Raw genomic sequence first — 21,933 nt, 5'->3', positions numbered from 1 at the left:
CTAGATCACTCTTCTCACGGCATCACTGACTGGTGCTTTACCTTTTCATGGACATTATTTCAAGCCTTCCATATCATTTCTACATCAAAAGACATTTATTCCACCAAAGGGAATTTTGTGTTTTGCTTACCGTGTACTTTAAGTGGGAACAGGAACCAAAGCCTTCTTAGGGCTCTTTGTTTGGTGTTGCCATTTAATTGCTTTGTAAAGGATTCTTCCAAGGGCCAGAGAAAAATGGCCCAAGGGAATCCCAGAATGGTTTGGGTTGGAAGAGACCTTAAAGACCTCATTCCATCCCCTGCCATGGGCAGGGACACCTTCCACTATCCCAGGGTGCTCCAAGCCCTGTCCTGAATTTAGGACAAGTGGCCCAGGGCTTTTAAAGTCACAACCACTTGAGAGGGACACTTCACCTGTCCCCACCTCCTGTCTGCCCCTGCTTTTGTGGCCCTGGTTTCCTTCCCCCCCCTCACAAACAGTTTTTCCATGCAACTGGGTCACCTTTGAAAGTCAGCAGAAGTGGAGTTATTTTGTTTAAAATAAAAACATGTATTTCTATCACCTTAGGAGTTGTTTCTCTTTCAGCACAGGGACCCTCTGATCCTCCCACCTCCTTTTATCAGCATCTTCAAAAGAGAAAGGGAGTTATAATTGCTTTTTCCCCTCACCACAGAAGAAAGGGAGAGGCTGTTGTTCCTCTCTACTGGCATCCTGAGAAGAAACACGCTCTGAGCAATCAGTTATTTACAGAACAAAAATAACATCTGGATTTCAAAGGGCAGAGCAGTTCAGAAGAATGAGGCTCTCTCCCCCCTCCCAGCCATCAGTTTCTGCTGATTCCCACCCACTGCCTGCACACCCCCCCTGCTCTGCCTCTCTGCTCATCCCAGGGTCTTCTCCCTCTCTCTGAGCATCGTTCTGCCTTTGCCACAGAATCCCAGAGTGGTTTGGAGTGGAAGGAACCTTGAAGATCATCCAGTTCCACCCCCTTCCGTGGGCAGAGACCCCTTCCACTATCCCAGGCTGCTCCAAGCCCTGGCCTTGGACACTTCCAGGGATCCAGGGGCAGCCACAGCTTTCAAGCAGGGAGCAGAAAAAAGTGAAGAAACCAGTAGTTCCACAGTAGTTCCTTCCACAGTAGTTCCTTCTTTCAGCTCTTTGATTTTCGCTTTATTTTCTGGTTCCTGACTCGGCAGAATCCTCTGAGTCCTGTCACACAAAGCATCTCTCCCACACACGAACCCATCCCATTCCAGAGATGGGAAAACTGAATTTTCTGTCACATTAAGCCCTTCATTGCTTTAAAGCTGATGAATTGGTGTCTTCAGAGCCATTACCAAAGGTGGCTGAAATTCCCCAATAAAAGCCCACAAGCTCTTAGTAGGGACAGACTAATTAACAGGCCTGTTCTCATTAAGGCTAAAAATCCACCTGCAAACTGCCACATCCCCACTCCTCCCTGCCAGGCAGCTGGAAAGGCACCTTTGGGATGTGTTACATCTCATTTCATCACTTCAACACACAAGTTTTGCAGGAAAAGCCTCCACAAGTCCCTGAAAATAAAGAGCAAGCTTGTTAAAGCCACAAAGAGATTCTATCTCCTGCAATCCCCTGCTCAGGTAGCTAAATTCCTATACATGTATTTATAAAATTGTTTGAATTGGCCACAGGGATCACTGAAGGTGCCTGCAAAAATGAAATGATTGATCAAACCTTGTTTCTCATATAATCAATAAATTCCAAACACTGAATGAAGACAATCATTACAAAAAAAAAGCCATTTATTAGATATATGTACATATATACATGCAAAATGATTTTATACACATTTACACAGGTTCAATTATTAATACAGTGCAAAAATGTCTAAAAAGGTACCAGCCCACCTTCTACAAACTCAACAGGTCTTTGGGAGAAAGGGGAAAAAAAGCCAAAAAATCCAGAGAATTACCAGCTTCATAAAGTGACTAAGCACTGCAAATCTGGAAATTATTAAAGTTTATTCTTTGCCAATTTGCTTGTGCTGAGCTGCTGGGTGAGGAAAAGAGTTTCCAAAAGACTTATCTTGCAAAGTGACAGAATGAAGAAGATGCAATTCAAACCACATTAACCAGTTTAAAGTTGAACAAAAAGGGATGGATTCCTCTTTGGGGATTTGATTCAATACAGGAAAAATCCCAGGTTATGAGTCAGATTTTGTGTTCTCAAACTGCAAGTCATTCTTTTTTATTAAATCTTAAAGCATTGAGATCAATGTAAACTATTCTATTCCTCTTGCTGTTCTGCCAGGAGAAAATGTTTAACTGTATAAATACCGTGTGGATATGGAATAAATAGCAAATTAAAAATAAAAATAGGTCAAACTCCGTGTGCTCTGCCTCATCCTGGAATCCCAACCCAAACCTACAAAGTGCACACAGACTAATCCATGTAGATTCCTTAATATGATTTACACATATTACAGGAAAATAAAAAAGTTGCAAAGGGATTAAGATTAACACCAAAACAGCTTTGTCATTTTTGTCATTGGGTAGAAAAATATCTGAAGATTCAGTCACATCTCCTAAAAATCCACAAAGCAAAAAAAATAGAAGTTTAGGTGAAGGCAGAACTGAACCAGCTGATTTGGTTTGATTTTAGTGGAACATTTTTAGGAAAAGCAATTCAAGAAAAGCTGAATTTAACTTTTCTCCTCTCCCTGCTAATTGCACAATTACACAAACACCCTGTTCTACCCCTTGTTTGCAGAGCTGTGGCTGCCATCCCCTGGCTCAGGGATGGATCTGTTTCAGGACAGAGCAGTTGGATGCTCAGGAAGCATCAGGAATGTCACAATTTTTCCAATCAGCTCCCTACAAGGCTGAGGAATGCCCAGCTGTAAATGCTCTGTGTGCCTCAGACCAGAGCAGGGCAGGCTTTGGAGAAACAGGAAAAGCTCTCCTGGACTCTTTAGCCAGAGGGAGGATAAAAAGGCAGGAGCAGGGAGTTGGCTTCTGTCCTCAAGTCCTTCTCATGAAGTTTGGTCTATCTGTAGTATAAAATACTTTAACCTTTCCCCACAGGAATCCAGTGGGTTGATACCCAATTTATGCTCCTGGAAAACACCACCAGCCATCAGATCCATTATCCTTAAAGTGTTGCATTTCTAGTGTCAGATTTTTGGGGTGTTCTTTTTTCAGATTTTTTTTTTTAACTTGTAATCCAAAGTTGTGGCTGAGTTCCCTGCAGTCTCCAGAAGTAATTTACCAAGGAAAACTGGGACTGAACAGTAGGAAAATTAAAGAGTAGTACAAAACTCCTCTCATCTGTGGGGTCATCTTGGTGTCTCAGGGACAGCGGTTGAATTGTGGCTTCATTTCTGCACTTGCACTCTGACAGAAAACTGGGATAATGACAGACAAACAACTTTAATCCACTCCCTTATAACAGAAAACCTTTCCCTTATGGCACACAGCTCGAGCTGTGTCCTTAAATGCCTGGCTAAAATATTCCTCCATCATTCCTACCAGACTATTCCTCAGTTTGGAGGTTTTTATCATGTTGCTGTTACAGTAAGTAAAGGGAAAAAGAAATCCCTACGTTTTCCTCCTGAGAAAAGCTCTGGCACTAAGTCTCCTGATGTCCTAGGAACTGTCCAGGTTGTAATAGGCTGCCCATGGATGCTGCTGCTGCAGTCAGCTGCATCCAGAAGTGCTGCCAAGGTACAGCACCACACATTTCAGGCCTGATTGCATCCTGAGGTTCCAGGAAAACTCACTGAGATAAAAGGAATTTTGTGAAGTGTTCCTGCAAAAAAGACAACTCTGCTGCACGTTAATCCCTTTGCAACCAGAGGTAGAGACTATGTGAGAGGAAAAACAAATCTTTGGTGATAGAAATGGGGATGACCAGAAAGAAAAAAAATGAAAGGAAATTTTAGGACCGTAATTCCACAATAACACACCTACAGTTCTCTACATCTCAGTTTGAATCTTTGCAAGCCCTCAAGGACAGCTGCATCAAACTGCTAAGCATTTCTTTTAACAGCCAGCCTAAATTATTCATCTATGCCCTAAAATGCCCCTGTGCACCTCGATCCATGACAGAGCAGAACTCCCAGTGCAGCAGAGGTTGGGAATTCCAGCCCTGCAGTCCCCTGCTCCAAAGTGCACACTCAGAAACTCAGCTCAGTGTAAGAACTCACCACCATGAACCACAGGTGTTTTGCAGAACAAAGAGAACCTGCTCGTGCTTCCCATTCCTGGAAATGGCTTTCTACTCACCAGCTACTCATTTTTTTAAAAAAAAGGTGAAGGAATCAGTGGCCTGTCATAAATAGGCCTGGAAGATTTATTATCCATAGAGGCCAAGCAAACATGGAATTGCCCTTATCCTAAAAGTGACCTTAGCCAAGGAAACAAAGGCCACAAGAGCTGACAGATCACTTACACCCACCTGGATTATTTTCTGCTGCCCCAAGCATATTTGCAATTAACCCATGAGCACACACTTAACTGCAATGTGCTGTTCAGCCAAGGAGATATTTATACACTTTATGGTTTATAGAAGAGCCACAGCCTTTTCCTGTCCTTCCAAACCTACAAAAATGACCCTGAAGCCCACCCTCAGCATTTTTCCCACTGATACTACACTCACCTAATTAGAGCAAACAACCTCTTTACTCACATTTACCAAGAATCTTAACAAATTCTAACGGCAAAAATGTCACCCCTCGCTTTACCTTTGTTTTACAGCACAATCTGAGTATTTGCAGCAGCAGGACAAGACTGACCAGCCAAAGTGTCACAGAGCCAGCGAGACAAATGGCAAAATGCTGTCTGGATGGGGGCAGCCAAGGAGGAAAAGCCTGCTGATGGTAAGAACTTCCACCTGTTGGTGACACCTGACAAGCTCTACCATGCCCCATGTGAAACACAGCTGCACCTTTTGCTGTGTGTTGGACATAATTACAGTCTCCTGCTCATCCCAAGTTGCTTGGAACTGTTCTCTTTGCAATAACCATTGCCATGGATGGTTAAAAAACACTCTGAGCTATTTTTGGCCAGGTGAATTAAAAAAAAAAAAAAAAAAAAAAAAAAAAAAAAAGTTTTAAAAACAGAGTAGCAAACCCCAAGTTTTTTTCATACACCACAGTCAGGCTGCTTCTCCAGGAGCTGCCTTGTCAGGATCTGGTAGGAGGAAAGAGAAGCCACTCCTATGTGGAAGGAGATTTGCCAGAGGTTCCGTAATCCATACAAGTAGATGTTGCATGAACAGACACAGAAAAGGAGCACAAATGTCTTCACCTTCCTGGCTGAGCTGTAGAAGAGGTACAGGTAACACTGCAGAAGGAGCAGAGAGGGAGAATTAGCACTGAACTCTGCACAAAACCAGGGATCCAGCTGGGAATTGCTGCCTGGGACAGCTGGAACCCATCTACTGAGAATGTGAAGACAAAACCCTCACAGGGGAAAATGCAAAGCTCCCAGAGCTGCCAGAGGAGTCACTTTTTCCCCTCAGGCAGTGACAGATCAGCCTCTCCCACCTCAGGTCACTGATTTCCAACTGTGCTGATGCCACAGGCAGAGATCAGCACGTGGAAAGCACTGCAGGTTGTGCACAGGCACTTTGGGAAGAAGCTGCTATAAATCAAAAGGAGAAGAGAGAACTTTCCTATATTCACCTTCCCTGCCTTCAGGTACTCACAGGGAAAGAAGCAGCAGAGCCTTTCTTTGTGAAAAACAACTTCTATCAAGTATTTAAATCTAAATTAATCTATTAGATCTAAATTCATCTATTCACCTCAAAGCTCTGTCATGAGCAAAGGTGTAAAAAGGCTGAAAGACATTAAATTTTATCATAATTCAATAAATAATCCCATAGATACATTAAAGTCTGCAGATAGTGGTCCCCAAACCATTATCCAAAAGCAAGCAGGGCAGTGAACACACTGTAGATATCAGTTATTCCCAGAAACAAAACTGCAGCACCTTCCTGCAATGCCAGGCTAAAAGTCAAAGATTTTCCAGCATATATTACCCTCAAGTTAAAGGCTGTGGAATTTTTTACAAATTTAAGGAGCCTTTCAAGAAAAAACAACTTGGAGCATGTTGTATTTTCTTCATTCAAACTCTTCTGTTTAAGTTCAGAGAGAATAACCCCATTATGGGAAAAAAAAACTAAGGAACCATGAGAATTTTTCATGTAAATGACACCATTTTCAATAATGCTGCTGTGCAATCTTTGCACATGGTCATGCCCCAAAAGCCCATCGCTAAGTCTGACACTGACAGGAAGATGTGGCCTCCCTCCCTTTGGGAAGAAACCATTTTTGGGATGGCATTTATCCACCACACCCAGCCCCCTCTGACTTGACAGAACATGGAAACACTAAAAAAGCCTGCAAATGCAATTTTCCAAGGGTCAAAATGTGCCTTGAACTGGTTTTGTGTCACTTCACTGGAATAAATCAGTGGAATCACCTAGGTAGGATGTTAAAAACCTCTGTTTAGCCAAAAATGGCTCTGTCTTGTGAATTAAGACATCAAAATAATCAGCAAAAAAAAAATTTATTTGCAGTTAACATACCTGAAAAACACAGGCTAGAAAAGGTAGAAAAAAAGCTATCACATTTCCAATGCCTTCGTGGTCCTCCTGTTGGGATTAAAAGAAGTGACAACTACGTCAGGCACAGCTTTTAGCAAGTGCTGCTTGATATTTGAGAACATTATAAATATAGTCAAGAACCTCTTATCCCAGTTTATGTTGATTGACTGTAACAGTGTTAAACACCAAGATCAATATCATTGGATAAGACATCAAGAACTTGAGGCTTATGTGACAGTTCCTGCTAAATAAAACCATCAGGATACAATTAGGACACTTTTTTTTTTTTTTTTCCTTTTTTAAAGTTGTTTACAGTCTCATGTTTATTTAAAAAAAGTTACAGAAAAGGATCTAAAATAAAATTCAAGAATGAAGAAAAAAAAATCCAGGCAGCCTGGTAAGAATAAAACATTTCTCAAAATTTAAACCTCTCTAGAAGAGAATAAAATGCAGAATATTGTGATGTACAGCAAAATACACAAAGTGCAGCAGGTGAGAAACCAACTGCACATTCCCTGGAGAAACAAAACACTTCTTGTGGAAAGATGTGTGCTAAGCTAAGGGGCAGGAGAGCCACCCTTGAACTGGTCACCCAAAAACTCTCTGCTTTTCACTCATTCTCAGGTCTGAGTGCAGTCAGGGTTACCTGAAAGGAATATTCTGCCAGGTGAACTCCTCGGATCAGGTTCAGAGCTCCACACATGATGTTCAGAACAAGTGACAGAATCCCCAGGGGGGTCACAGGCTGCATTCTGTAAGTAGGGACTTGAAATGAAAAACAGACATTAGTGAAAGTTTGCACTATTACTCTCAGTCTTTTAACAGAAAAACACCACAATTACCTTATGTGGGTTTTAAACACTTTCAAAACCTTTCTTGCTTGCTCCAGGGAAGATTGATTATGAACAGAAACCCCTTTTTTTTGTTGTTGTTGCACTGCAGTATTCAGTTCTTCACACATCCAGAAATCATCAAGAGCTCTGAAGTATTTTTAAACAGGTGAGCAGCAGACTTTTTCTTGACCTATTTGGCATCAATGTCTTCTCCTATGGTGCACACAGATCATTTTTTGTTCATTCCAGCAGATGAGGATGCTCACACTCCTCACAGGTCAGCAGAAAAGCCAGAGGCTTTCACCCAAAGGTCTGGGGAAGGGCTTAGATTTCAGCCACCCATCACAGCAAGGCAGCAATCCATCTCCTCCTTAACCAGTAATTAAGTATTTCTTCCCACTGGCAGTTTGAGGGCTCAGGCTGCCCACATTTCACAGGTAGTGAATTATCTGCCTCCTTCCTTTCTCACCTTCCCTGCTACTAGTTAACACCCACACTGCTGAACAGCAATTCTGCAGGATAATCTCATTGATACATCCCTAATTAAGGTCAAAGTAATTATCATAAATGTGTGTTTAGCTTTGGAATCTGCTGCCTTTAATTCAGGCTTGTCCAAGAGCCCACCTCCAGTTTTCCCTTGCTTGTTCAACAATAAATTCCACACCTTGATCCTCACCTACATTTCATCCCTGCCCTTGGATCACCACAAGTAGGACAGTTTAATAAGAAATGATAATTTGTAGCTTAGATACCAAATCCAGATCTTCTTCTGCACCAATGTCCCCAAGACACAGGAGAGAATGAAGGAACCCTCAAGAAAACCATCAAGCCCTCAGAATCTTCTCCCTGTTTCCAGGTGGATCAAGATTATTTATTAGAGATAAACTGCACCTCTGGCTTCCTCCTGAATGACAGATGAAACACCACAACAGCCACCCCATGGTTTCAGAGAGGAAAACACTCCTGCCTTCTCCTTCAAGCCAGATTTTGATAGATGGATGTAAAAAACTCTGGTGGCAAATTAATATAGGGATGTAAAGCACCTTTCATCCGTGGCTCTGTAATTAATTTGTCTGGCATGCACTCACACATCCATAATTTCAGCTCCAAAGCAACTGCAGAAGGAACTGTATCAACTCCATTTGATATGTGTCACTTTAGGGAGCATGGTGTGAGTTACTCTGTCACTCAAAGGCACTTTGGCTTTTCTTTTGCTACACAGTGACATTTAAAAAGAACTTGTAGCAGCATCTTTATTCTTTCCCTGACCCCAGAATTCACTTTCCTTCTATTTTTTTCCTGCTATTCCTACTTCCTACTTTTGATTAATTAAATAATGTTGCAGCTACATATAGGTGTAACTCCCCCACAGATAATTCCTAATAGAGACTGTTGTTCTTCCTCAAATTCTAAGGTTTACTTCAGAGGCATAAAATGTCTCTCAAACAAATTATAATTATCAAGCACAAGTGTCATTCATTGAGCAAGATCCTGCAAACTGCATGTGCCAAGAGCTCCCAGTCCCTAGGGAAGAACAATGTAGATCTCAATATATGGCTTCTGCAGCATGAAATATTATGTAAAAGCTACATTTTTTTAATCCAGGAGGATAAAAAGAATTGCTGCCACAGAGGCAGGGGAGATTAAAACATCCAGTTGCTCAGGGTTCAGATTCTGTGAAAACTGGTCTTGAAATGGTTTGCTGCAGAGATTTATTTCTGCTGTTAAATTCTGAGGTTTAACTCACAAACTGAAATTGCACAGGGAAGTGAGATGGGTCCTGCTAAGAGAAAATAATATTTCACTTCCTTGGGTGAAGTCAGTCATATTTTTATAAAGAGAATTTCATACTGGAATGGCCTATTACATTAAATAAGGGAAGAGTCCAAACAGTCAGAGACAGCACAACTCTGCACAAACACAAACAAACACTAATTAGGCTTCACATTGATTTGACTCCTCAAGCACAGAAGTTGTGCACTTCAGAGCACAAGATCCACACAGAAACGTTCTGGGAGCTGTGGGTGATGCACCAGCAGGTCTGAACAAGTACAGAATAACTGCAAACACCCTCACACAGTGAAGAAATTGAAACCTCTGCCCATAAAAGATTTTCTGGCAGAGACCTGTGGCCATTTCACTGGAGGGAGACACCAGAGTGTGCAGCAGCTTGGATCTGCCTCCTGCAGGCACAGCACAAGGTTGGACACTGAGTCACTCGCTCAAAGCTCTGCAGAAAGAGAGCCAGGAGTGAGAAATGAAATCACACTCCAACAGCCTCAACTAAAATACAAGCACACAAAAGGCAAGAGCGAGACAGCTTCAAAAACAACCCCTTGAAAAGGCTTCTGAAGGACTCCCTGTGTGCCTATGGAAGATGAAGAGCACTCATGGAGGGGAGAGCTGCAGGATTCACCAGCTCACCCACACGATGAGTGGCACAAGTTGTTCTGCTGCTTCCCAGAGCCAGCTGTGATGTGCAAACTCTCTGTGCACAGAAAGCTCCTCAGAGCTGCCCTGTGCCCTGCACACAGCCCCAGTGTCCTCTGGAGCAGCAGCAGCTGTGCCCACACTGACAGGAGCCAGGCTCTGAGCAGCAGCCAGGGCTGTGTGGGTGTTGATCAAGGGTACGAGGGAAGGGTTTTTGCAGCAGGAATCAGGCTGGGTTTAGTTAACAAAGGAAAGAACACACAGCAGAAAGAATGGAAGCAAGAAAGGAAAAATCTCTTGTTCTCACAAATACTAACAAGGACAAAGCTGCCTTGGCTTTTCTGGCCCTTTTCACACCAAACTGAAGAGCCAGAGGATGAGCTCAGCCGGCTCCAGAGAGGCCAGGAGCAGCTCCAGCCGTGTGAGGAGAGGGATGTTTGGATCACCCCTGCATCGATCAATCTGCACCAGGGAGTGCAGTCACAATTCAATCCTGCTCTCCTGCAGCCACAGCATTTCAAACAGCCTCTTGTAGAGCAGAGCCATCGTATAAATAACATTAACATGGAACAAACACTGTGCACACAGCTAAACTTAGAGCAGCAAAGTGCGATTCAGCTGGGAGGGAATGATGAGAGGAGAGAGACACAAGCCAGGAAAGCTGACTCCAGTGGAGGCAAACAGATGATCATAAACATGATCCTTAAAATAAAGGCAGAACAATCTGTGAGAGTATTTGGGTTAGACCAGAGAGAACAGCCAGAAATAAAAAGCCAGATGGAAAGTAAAGGAAAGCAATTAGGAATAAGAGGGAAGTGAAAATGTATTTCTGATCTGTGGACACAGACTAGATCACAAATATTTACTGGCACTGAAGCTGTTCAAAATTTAAAGAAAAAGTGCAAAGAATTTCTAAGCCCTGTCATAACATGAAAAGATTTAACCTTCAAGCACAATTCTGAGGAGCACTCACAAATCTGACTGGCAAATAAAGTGGTTTCCATTCTATTTTTAATTCCTCCTGGCCAGTGCCCTTCCATACTCTTAATTTAAAATACCTATGTCAAATTAGATTCCAGCTCATCTATCACAAACAATTAGATTGAGCAACTGGAACTTAATTTTATTAGTGTTTCATAAGCCAAGAACAACAAAAAAAAAAAAGGAAATACAAGCTCATGGAACTGCAAGCTGCATTTCAACCACCGTGCTAATAGGATTAAAATAGAGTATGGTTTAGTGGTGGACTTGGCAGGGTTTGGTTTCTGCTTGGACTCAATGATCTGTAAGGTTTTCTCCAACCTAAGTAATTCTGATTTCATTTGTGGAGGAGGTAGGCAGGACCTTGACTCTGCAACTGAAAGACAAGTGAGAGGTACCATTTTTATTATAAAGTAGTAGAAGTTGGTACTTCAAAAGCAGGTAAAATGTCAATTTTTGTTATAAAAAAGGCCCCTGTCAAGTCTCTGTGTTTTTTATACAGATACACAAATCCTCTTTCAGATTTTTAGTCAAATTTTAGTTGCATTTAAAAAAAAAAATATGGTAAAAGGAGAAAGCAAAGAGGTGAGAACAACTCATGTCAGACAATGTGGGAACAAGAGTTTTACCCTCAGCTTGCATTTTTTTCATCTTTGTTTCCCTCTAGGCTGAAGAAACTCATTCAAACTGTAATTACAGATCTTTCATTAAGAGTCTGCAACATGCAATGAATACTGGAGCTGCTTTAGAAATTTGAACAAACAAGGGTTTTAAGAGAAGAGAATTCCATGTGGAAAATATCAAGCCCAGCCTATATTTTCCATACAGAGAGGAAGATGTAAGGCTGGAAAAAGACCCTCCAGCAGTCTCCAAAGCCCTGCTGCATACCTGCTGCAATGTAAAGCCCATATGTTGTTTACTATGACGGAAAAAGCCTTTTTTTTTGGTTTCACACACACCATGTAAATAAACATTTCTCGGTACACAAGGAAGCCCCACGTGTTTTTCTGCCACGTGCAGGGTGAGGAACTCTCCTGTCACCTCGTGTAGAAGCAACTTACCAACCTCCACATGGCCTCCTGCGTGCCCTCCGTTGCTCAGCCCGTTCAGCAGCTCCGTGGCCTCCAGCTGCAGCTGCACTGGGGGCTGCAGCTTCAGCTCCTCCTCCACCCTCTCCCAGCTGCTCCTGGCCCGGGAGCCACGGGTGCTGTTGAAATGGTGTTTCACCTTCTGAATGATGTTATCTGAAAGAACAGGAAAAGCTGCTCAAATCTCCTCTGAAAAACTGACTAATTCATCCTTAAGTGTTACGAAAACCTTAATTATGGTGGTATTTTATCCTATCATGCTGTTCTGTTTGATTGTATTAATTTCTTTGTTTCGTTTCTGACTGGTTTCAGGCCTAAAATTCCACTGCTGGGTAGGGAACAAAAGTACTTCTTTTAGGTATTTCATAGCACAGAAACTTTTGGGATGGAAGGGACCTTAAGGTCCTTAAGTGCTACCCCGATGCTCTGGAACCTTCCACTGTCCCAGGCTGCTCCCAGCCCCATCCAACCTGGCCTTGGACACTTCCAGGGACCCAGGGGCAGCCACAGCTTCTCTGGATCTGGGTAACTGCACCTCCCCACCCTCACAGGAAAGAATTTATTCTAATATCTACTCTAAATAATAATAAAAATTATCTGTAACTACCGAACAAAATATTAAAATCTTAAGCATCAAGCACATCTTAGATCCAAACACAGGAAAGAAGATGATTAAATTAATAAATAAATAACCACACAGCAATATTAGGCACTCAGTAACTTAATAAAGTATAATAGTAAAAATTATTTTACAGATGTATTTTTTCTTTTAAAAAATAAGATTTATGCGATTTAAAGAGGCCAGAAATTCCCCAACTCCTACTCAAGTTAAAAAAAGCAAGAAAAGGAGTAATGTGGATCTGAATATGAAATTACATCCTGGCTGTGCCCTGCAGGGAATCTACCCAAAAATCCAAGATGGGTCTAAAAGAAGCTTTCCTGATGGATTTCTCAAGTTTTTAAGCCTGAGTTTAACACTGTTACTGAAATCTGGACTGAAGTGTGCAAACATACTGCAGCATATTATCCTTTTCCAGAAAACTCTCACTGCAAGGGAATTGTGTCTTTCAAAGGTGTGAGGTTCAGTAGAGCAGCCACCACTTGGCAAGAAAACTAATTATTTCAGGTTAAAAAAAACCCACTGGGCACGGTTCTGAAGTATTCTGACTCCAAGTCATGCCAGAAATAAAGCTGCCCATAATAATCTATTCAGTCTCCCTTTTTTTCCTGTACTCATCTGTCTCCACTCATCAGATTTTTTAAATTAAGTTAGAAAGTGTCTGAGGAATCAATTTCTTTTTTCTTCTCTGCTTGTTCATCAATCACCAGAGCATTTTGTTCATAATAGATGAACTCTGAGGAACTCCAAATACTCAAATAGTTTAGGGCATTAAGATCCTCACTCCTCCTCCACATGCAGGCAAAGGCACACCCCAAGTCACTTTTATCATCAGCCTCTGGCCAGGAAATGTTAACACCATAAACTTGGCAGGGAGAGGATTTTTGATATTAGAGAACAAAGTTACAAACCAAATTCAATAAATGCATATGGTCTGGAAGCTGAATTGATGCTCCTCGTGTTGTAGGAAGCAGCAAATTCCCACCGAAGCTCTTCCAGGAAGCAGAAGGCCATGATGGTTGAGTAGCTGCTGGAACAGATTGCCATGCAGGCAATATCCCCAGAAGAAAGGAAACTGAAATAGAAATTTTAAACAATCACACCAACATAAAAAGGTGAAAGTCCTGCTGAACGTGAGGATGAAGCAGTGCTTTCTGTCAGAACAAAATGTACAGACTGAGCGGAGAGCAGACTGCAAAAAAAGAGATTTTTGTTGTTGTCAAAGTCCTGCAATTCCTGTAGATCTATTTTTTCTTATACAATTATTTATTCTTAACTCATCCAGGATGCTGAGCACAGTGAAGAGCACAACACAGACTTTATTAAATTGGTACATCAGTACAAATCGAGGACATTCCTTTCCCAGGCTGGCTTTAAATCACATTAATAAAAACCAAGGTGGTCAGAAAACCTATTTTGAAAGAAAATGCAGAAAAGAAGTAAAAGCAAGGAAGTTTGTTCCCAGGAAGCAGATTGATTCCTTGCTTCCCTTGAACATGGCAACATCATATAAACAGCAAGAAATATCTGCTAATTTGAACAACCCAAGATTTTCAAACACTTCCTGCTACATCACAATAAAAATTCTACTCTAAAAGGGACTCCTCTAACACTGAATCCATATTTATGTAAAAGTTTCCACTTGCAGATGGTCCAAACCTGCCAGGAGATTTCTCAGGGATATCTTCCCTTGCAGCCCATCCATTTGTCAGCAGGAAATCAGTTTAACACCCAAGCTTTGAAACTGAACAATTTGTCTCTTTCCTACTGTTCCTATATTTCATCCCAGCTTCATCTCACACTCATGGCTTCTATTTCATTTCATTTTCATATCATTTTTATTTATTTGCTGCACAGTGGATTTGGGATTTACAGTTTTGCTTGGCTCTGCCAGCCCCAGTTCCACTGGGGAGCTTCCCCAAATTCCTGCTGCTCCCAGCTCCCAGCTGGGATCAACACCATGCCTGCCTAACACCACCTTTTCCAAGCTGTCCATAATTTATGGCCTTTCTGCCACGGATCCATTTGCACTGCTCTCATTCCAGAGCCAGGGCTGAGCTGCTGCACACACTACAGCAGATGAAAAAGCTGCAGGACTTGTTGGCATCAAAGGGCACAAGTTTGTTTTCAGTGAAAAGGAATTGAGATGAAAATCTCTGCTTTTCCAACCGTTTCAGTGTAAATTCTTGTATTTTTTAACTCTCCCAAAAAGGGATGCTTAGTTTTAGCTTAGGGTCACTTTAAGTTTTCTCCCATTTGCTCACCAGAAATGCAATCACAAGATAAAATTCACTTCTTAAATGAGTTTTAAACAAGTTTCTTCATTTATTTCTCTGTAATTTCTTTAATAAATTTCTTCTCCTAAACTAAAACATTCCAAGGCACTTGGATGCCTTCTTAAAGGGATTTGTAGAAATCTGTGATACTCCAGTTACTGAGAGTAACAAGCACTGCCCACTGAGCAGGAGGCTTTTGTTACACAAAGTGAAAATTAAAATGAGCCAAATACACATAAGAAAAATATATATAATTGTATAATTAAATATGTATAAATATTGTGTATGTGTATATAAATATGTAGCTTAATAGATATAAATATCATGTATGTATATGGAAATATTTATATAGAAATACTTATATGGAAATATTTATATGTATAAATGTGTATATATAAATATAAGTGCAAAATGAAATGTGTGCAAATATAATACAAAATATGTAACAGTTATGTAAGTATACTTGTATAAAGTAACATACAAAATATAATATATCAATATATAAAAATATAAAAATAGAAAAATATAAAAATAGAAAAATAGAAAAATATAATATATATAAATATATAATATACAATGTATATTTATATATAATATATAATACATAATATATATTTTCTATATATATAAATATAGAAAATAAAGGCATAAATGTATAAAATATATGTAAATATATAAAAATATAAAATATATTAATTTATATTAATTTTATATTAATATAGAAATAATTATATAATATATAATATATTAAATTACATATTATATATTATAGAAATATAAGTATATAAATATATATGAATATATACAAATATATAACTAAGCACATTCTCACTACACTGAGCAGGAACTGAGGAATAAAACTTCAAAATCATTGGAGCCTAGACAAGCACTGTGGGATTTCAGGCTGGAATTAGGCACTGCAGACCACACCCAGGGCATTATTTCAATAGAACACTACTCCCCAAGAGCATTATTTCAAAAATTAAAGCCAGAAACACCCCAGCAGAGCAGAGCAGGGACTCACTGAATGCTCAGGTTACGTCCTTTCGCTGTGCCCCGGCTGGGATACCGCGCCAGGATGGAGGATAACGCCTTCAATCTCTTCCTGCACTCCAGAAAGTCCTGGTTGAGATGGAAATCTGTGGAGGCTGAGAGGGGAAGCCCATCCCTCACCCGCACCACACAGGCAAAGAAGATCATGGACATTCTCCACGGAAGTATTCATGAGGACAACCTGCAAATGAAAGATTTAAGTCGGCTGATTCCAAAATTCCAGGCAGGAATGTGTGAGGATGAGGCTCAATTCACCACTGGAACTGAACAGCACCTCTGGTGACACCTCTGCTATTGCAAAGCAACCAAACTCTTCTCAAAGCTCATGGCTGTGCCAAATTCGTGCCTCTCAGATCAAAATATGAGGCAGGGGATTTGACAGAGGAATTATCTACCTGAAAAATATTCCTGTTTTCTCTCCTGCTTTGTCCAAACAATCAGAAATGCTGAGTGAAGTTCTCACAGGTGTTTGTGGAAGCTCCTGAGCCCCACTGATGTGGTGCATCTCCACTGGAGCTCCTAAAAGCTGCCTGAGCATGGCACTTCTCTATTTTCTAGCGTAACACACAAATCCAAAAATAAGTTTTAGGCTAGAGCCTGTCAAGTTCTTTTTACAGACTCACCTAGGGCTAAATATAGACTAAAAGTTGCCCTCTCTTGACTTCTTCCTCTTTAAGAGGTCACAAACTCCCGTGGAAAGTTATTCTTGGGCTTCACCTGGCATATCCAGAACATGCAGAGATGTGTCCTTCAGACATACCATGAGGATCCAGGGCACGGTGTCAGAGGATTAACAGCACTTCATAGCATCTCTGAAAGAGAATCAGAATGAAATAATTAAAAATTAGTTTAAAAAGCTAATTAATTACCTGTATTTACATGTGTATTTACCATCAGATTTCCTGTGAAGCAAGGAAAACATATCCTAGGAAGTGCTTTGCCTGAAGTAAAACAAACAACTCATTTTCTTATGCAATGTATTCATTTCTAGACTCATTCAAAGATGCTGTGGAATGATAGGAAAAATATTTTTCATGCCCCAATCAGAATTTTTTTAAAGTTGTATCAGTAAAAAGAACAGCTCTAAATCAGCAGATTTTAAGGGATTACCATAAACAACTCAAGAAATAAAAAAAAAGGGAAAAAAGGAAAACCAAAGGCATTTACTTGGCTTCAGGCAAACAACATAAATAAAGCATTGGGGAAATAAAAAGAAGGAAAAAAAACCCACACTTTGTGAACTCAAACTTTTGATAGAGAGAACTGCTTTGACCAGCCCTGTATCACACAATTCATTAGGATGCTCAAAGTGTCTTTGAAATGTGGCTCATCAGGACAAGCTTTTCTTGTCTGAGAAATCCAGAGAGCAAAACCTTCTCCAATTCAGGCACCCCAAACTCTCCTGATGTCTGATAAGGGCTGAGTTCTTGCCACAGGCAGCACTAAGAGGGTCTCATTTCTACCCCACAGGAATCATTCCCACAGAAATTGTGGGAAACATCCCTCTGTCCAAGGTGCCAGAACTTTAAAGCAACTGCAATTATCAGAGGATAATTATCAGAGGAATTAGCAGAAAGCACAATGAAGGCATAAAACTTGTTTCCTTAGAAAAGCAGATTAAAACTACAGAAGATCAGACATCTCTTGAGAAGTGTTGTCTTGAACTTTTCAAATGGAGATTAAAGAATTAGATGTGATTTTTTTTTTCCGCAATCCCTCTCACAGTTCTCCTCCAGCTGTCATTTAAGTTGTAAAAGCAAACTAAGCTCACCAACTTCAACACATATCAAAAAGAATTTCAACAATTTTCGTGATTATTATAAATCAGTTTGAAACATGCCATCAATCTCCAATGTGCTTGTAGCCATTGATAAAACAGTGCAGAAAACTTTTACATGGAAGTGAAATGAACCAAAACAAAAAAGAACTTTAACAGAAATATTAACTTTTACACAGCCAACCTCTAAGCACAGTTGCTCAGAATTGCAGTTTTATAATGAAGGGTTGGTAATATCGATGAAGTTTAGCTCCAAAATAATTCCAGAACAGCTAGAAGATGACCAGGATGACAAAAAAGAAACAAACTGAAAAATCAAAGACATTTTCTAAAACCTACCCAGCCCATGAAATTATTCAGCTCCCTATGCCACTAAGAGCAAGAGTTTAAATGTAAATATCTATATATTTTATTAATCACCAAGGATAAGATCACCTACAGTTAACCAACTGCACATATGAAGTTTTCCAACTTTCCAAGACACACAAACCTTCCTGCTGGAGCGCCCAATGCTGTCACTGAGTATCAGCTGCCCATCAGAGGGATCCTTTGGTCTGGGAAAGAAAGATCAGGTGTCCACCAGGAAAACTTCCCAATTAAATGCCAGACTTCACTGGAGAAATGAGTCCTTTGGTTTTCCCTTTGGCACAGCCCTTGCTACTTTCCCATCAGATGATGTTCAGGGCTGTGTTGCTTTGGCAAGTGACAGCCACCAACGGCACTGCCCTTGGAATTTTAACTACTTGCAAGCCAGTTTTGCCACGTCACCTGTGTCCAAGCACAAAGTATCACAGCTTGCTGGGCTGATCAAGGTGTCCACGTAAGGAGGTGGCTCGATGCTGTCACTGTGTCACACTGGCTGCCCTTTCCTCCTGCAGTCTGTCTGTCTGCACACCATCAGCAGCCCAAAGATCTGCAAGCGCCTGTACGTGGCAGCTCTTTGACCTTGGCTCTGAACTTGGACAATGAACTCAAGGCTTTGGATTCAAATCTTGCAGAGTTCACAACTGATAACATCATGTCAGCATCAGAACACCCGTTCTGGCATAAAGCAGAACCATGGGAAGTATTTCAAGCAATTGTTTCAGAAGAACAAGTTATAATTTATGACTAAAAGAAACAAAGCCATGTTTTCATTTCTTGAAGCACCTGTACATCCAACAATGCTTCAGAATAAAACTGCCTAGTGCAAGACTCACATTAACAGCACCAATCTCAGAATAAACAATTCTTCAGTGTATCTAAGCCACCTGGAGCACAATTCCCCCTTCCCTCACTTCCTAGGGAGCAGCCAACTCTCCAGTGGCTGTGTAGGGATTATCAAGGCAGCCTCAATCAGACCTCCTGCACTTTACTGTGTGTTACGCAAGCTCCTCTGGCTAAGAAGATTACACCCAACTCACCAGGCCACACTTCCCCAAATGCTCAACAAACTCATGCTTTATTGCCTGGACTTAGAAAACAATCTGCTCAAAAGGCTGTGAAAGCAAATGCAAACCAGTGCAGAGTTCATAAGGGGGAATTATATCAAAAACCTGGTTCTTTCAGAAATTACCTCACCATCAGAAACAGGTTTCATTCCAAGAATGGCACAGTGCTCACAAAGAAATGTGACCAGGATTTCTCTCAAGTATTTGCTGTCTGTCCCTGTTCAGAGACACATTCCCCTGCTCTCTAGTGGTGTCCACCTTCAACCCTATCTGTTTTGTCCAGTTCTGACCTTCCTGCTGAAGGAAGAGCCAAAAGCTTTAGTGGATGTTACCATGGCCCTGAAGCAGGATGTGAAGTGCTTTTGACACATGACAGTTTGATATATGACAACAACTACCGCACTAAAGAATCCTTCCTCAGGCAGGTGATCTCCAGAGGGAGTCCTGGACAGCTACAGGTGGGATGAACATGAAAGAGATTCAGGTTGACTCATCAAACACAAAACCTGAACTGCAGCTCCAGTGCTGCTTTGGGTCTCACCCAACAAGGATGTGGTTCATGAGGGAGATTTATCACATCCCTGAGGGATCATGAAGTGGAGTTTATCTTCATCTCAGGTGTGTTAAAAAAAAAAACAAATCCAGAACACTGTTAAATTTCTCATTTTCTAAGATTGCACCAGTATCCACCTGATCCTTCCCAGCTGATCTCCTTCCAATCCCCCAGCAGTGCTGAGCAGCTACAGACACCCCAGACCCACTCTCCAGACTGAGCAGTGAATAAAAGCAATTTGAAAACACGCTGCTATCTCAAAATTTAACACAGGATTTGTGCATATCTAGAGCTTTTAGGCTCCTATAAATCCTACAGGCTTACTCTTATCCCCAAGGGGAAGCATGTGGAAAACCCTTACCATCACAAATCTGTCCGCATGCACTCCTGTGGATTACCAGAAATAAAGCACACACAAACCTCCAACCCCAGCATCCAGCTCCCACTATTCCAGCTCCCACTATTCCAACAGGAAATCCTCCAAACCCTTTCCCAAACCACACTGCAACAACTCTGTGATGCTCTGAGGTTCTGCCTCACCTTCATCTCTCAGAAACACCAGCCACTCCACCTGTTCTCAAATACTCACCCACCCCACCTGCCTGAATCCTCCCCAAGCCCAGCAGCTCATCCCTGTCCCTTCACAAACCCGTGTAACTAAGGACCCATCTCACATCCATCTTGTTCCACTCACATTATACAGAACTACACCCTACCCACACCTCTCCCTCCCCATTAGGCATCCTAAAATCCCCAAAAGAACCCCCTTGCCACGCTCTTCAATAAACCCGGGCACCTTGACAGCAAACATACCCATGTGTTCACTCGGGCTCTGCTTTGTACTGACAAGGCCTTGCACACATCCCTCGAGCACGGAGACAGCCCAAATCCATCCCGTGGTTCCCAAACCCTCACGTTATCCCTGCTCACCCCAATCCATCCCCAACCCAACCCACAGCTCCTCCTCTGCCCCTCAAGCACCCCAAGGAGCCCCCAAACCCTATATCCAAACCACGAGATCCCAACCCCAACACACAAACATCCCCTCGCTCCGCATCACGTCTCCAAAGTCCCCTCAGAGCCTTCCCAATCCCCCCGGACACCCCCACACCCCCAGTGCCCTCCCAGCTCACTCCCCCCACACCCTTCCAGCCGCGCACACATCCCGGACCGCCCCGGGGACGCGGAGGGCACGGGGGCAGAGGAAGAGGATGAGGAGCAGGGTCAGGGTCCCCCTGCCCAGCCGGGACCCTCCGCCGCTCACCTCCCTTCCCCCGGCGGCCCCGCGGCCTCGGCCTCCCGCTCCGCCCGGCGCCGGCCCCGCCCGCCTCAGCAGCGAGGAACCAGCGAGGCGGCGGCGGGAGCGGCCGCGCGGGGAGCGCCGGGACAGCGCCCGGAGGAGCGGGGAGCGGGGAACGGGGAACGGGATGGGAACAGCATGGGAGCACCGGGACAGCGCCCGGAGGAGCGGGGAAGGGGGAACGGGGAACGGGATGGGAGCACCGGGACAGCGCCCGGAGGAGCGGGGAACGGGATGGGAACAGGATGGGAGCACCGGGACAGCGCCCGGAGGAGCGGGGAATGGGGAACGGGATGGGAACAGGATGGGAGCACCGGGACAGCGCCGGGAGGAGCGGGGAGCGGGGAAGGGGGAGCGGGGAACGGGATGGGAACGGCGGGACAGCGCCGGGAGGAACGGGGAACGGGGAACGGGATGGGAGCACCGGGACAGCGCCGGGAGGAGCAGGGAACGGGGAACGGGGAACGGGGTGGGAACGGGATGAGAGCACCGGGAGCGGGATGGGAACGGTATAGGAGCTGGATGGAACCGGGCTGGGAACGGGGCTAGGGGTGCCCCGGGATGGTGATGTGAGTATTGTACGGAAAATCTGGCTGGGAAAAGCCCGTGTCCATAAAGAGACAGAGGAGTCCTGCAGCTTTATTCGGATAAAGGGAGAGAGGCCACTGGGGCACAGCCCGCGGGGTTTTCTCTCTCGAGGTTTCGGAGGGCGCTGCCTCCTTTTATCCCAAATTCCCGCTCGTTGCCCTCTTCTTCCCCCAGTGGCCGAGGTACCAGGGAGGTGCAGCCTTCCCGAACCGCCTGACACATATTCCCCCCCTCGAACATGTTATTTACCCCCCAAGTTCAGAAGTCCAGGCTTCTGCGGCCCCATTTGGCTGTTTCAGCAGCCGAACTGTCTGGGCTCTGTAACAAACCTGATGCCCAAAGTTGGCAGCGACATTGAGCCCCATCTGAAAGGCATTAACAGCCGTCCCTTCACCCATTGAATTGTTTGTAAAGACATCA

General features: G+C 42.9%; 1 protein-coding gene across 4 annotated transcripts; it reads right to left on the bottom strand.

Annotated features, from left to right (window-relative positions):
* Window positions 1-1,768: 1,768 nt before the first annotated feature.
* SEC22C (SEC22 homolog C, vesicle trafficking protein) lies at window positions 1,769-20,974 on the bottom strand. Of its 4 annotated transcripts, none has more exons than XM_058832924.1 (8): window positions 20,890-20,974; window positions 16,626-16,677; window positions 15,837-16,046; window positions 13,448-13,611; window positions 11,891-12,073; window positions 7,232-7,350; window positions 6,568-6,633; window positions 1,769-5,321 (listed from the first exon to the last, which is right to left on the bottom strand). In XM_058832924.1, the coding sequence occupies exons 3-8, from the start codon at window positions 16,016-16,018 to the stop codon at window positions 5,121-5,123; spliced, it is 915 nt and encodes a 304-aa protein (XP_058688907.1). In that variant the 5' UTR covers window positions 16,019-16,046; window positions 16,626-16,677; window positions 20,890-20,974; the 3' UTR covers window positions 1,769-5,120. The 4 variants fall into 4 exon arrangements, with proteins under 4 accessions (XP_058688907.1, XP_058688908.1, XP_058688910.1 ...); XM_058832925.1 differs by having other exon boundaries at window positions 16,489-16,677; window positions 20,890-20,972; XM_058832927.1 differs by lacking the exon at window positions 20,890-20,974 and adding an exon at window positions 19,614-19,681 and having other exon boundaries at window positions 16,489-16,677.
* Between the last annotated feature and the right edge of the window lie 959 nt (window positions 20,975-21,933).

This window comes from Poecile atricapillus, chromosome 2, assembly GCF_030490865.1.
Source record: "Poecile atricapillus isolate bPoeAtr1 chromosome 2, bPoeAtr1.hap1, whole genome shotgun sequence".
Classification (NCBI taxonomy): Eukaryota; Metazoa; Chordata; class Aves; order Passeriformes; family Paridae; genus Poecile; species Poecile atricapillus.
The sequence above is the reverse complement of the archived record's forward strand: the minus strand, read 5'-3'. Positions and strand labels throughout refer to the sequence as shown.

Bases quoted from the DNA above. Each gene is read 5' to 3' on its own strand.
- SEC22C (XM_058832924.1), bottom strand. From the start codon at position 16,018: ATGTCCATGATCTTCTTTGCCTGTGTGGTGCGGGTGAGGGATGGGCTT. The intron at 13,612-15,836 runs GTGAGTCCCTGC...TTTCTATTTCAG, and splicing joins GGACGTAACCTGAGCATTCA to TTTCCTTTCTTCTGGGGATA. The intron at 5,322-6,567 runs GTATGTTAACTG...CTCCTTCTGCAG, and splicing joins TTCTAGCCTGTGTTTTTCAG to TGTTACCTGTACCTCTTCTA.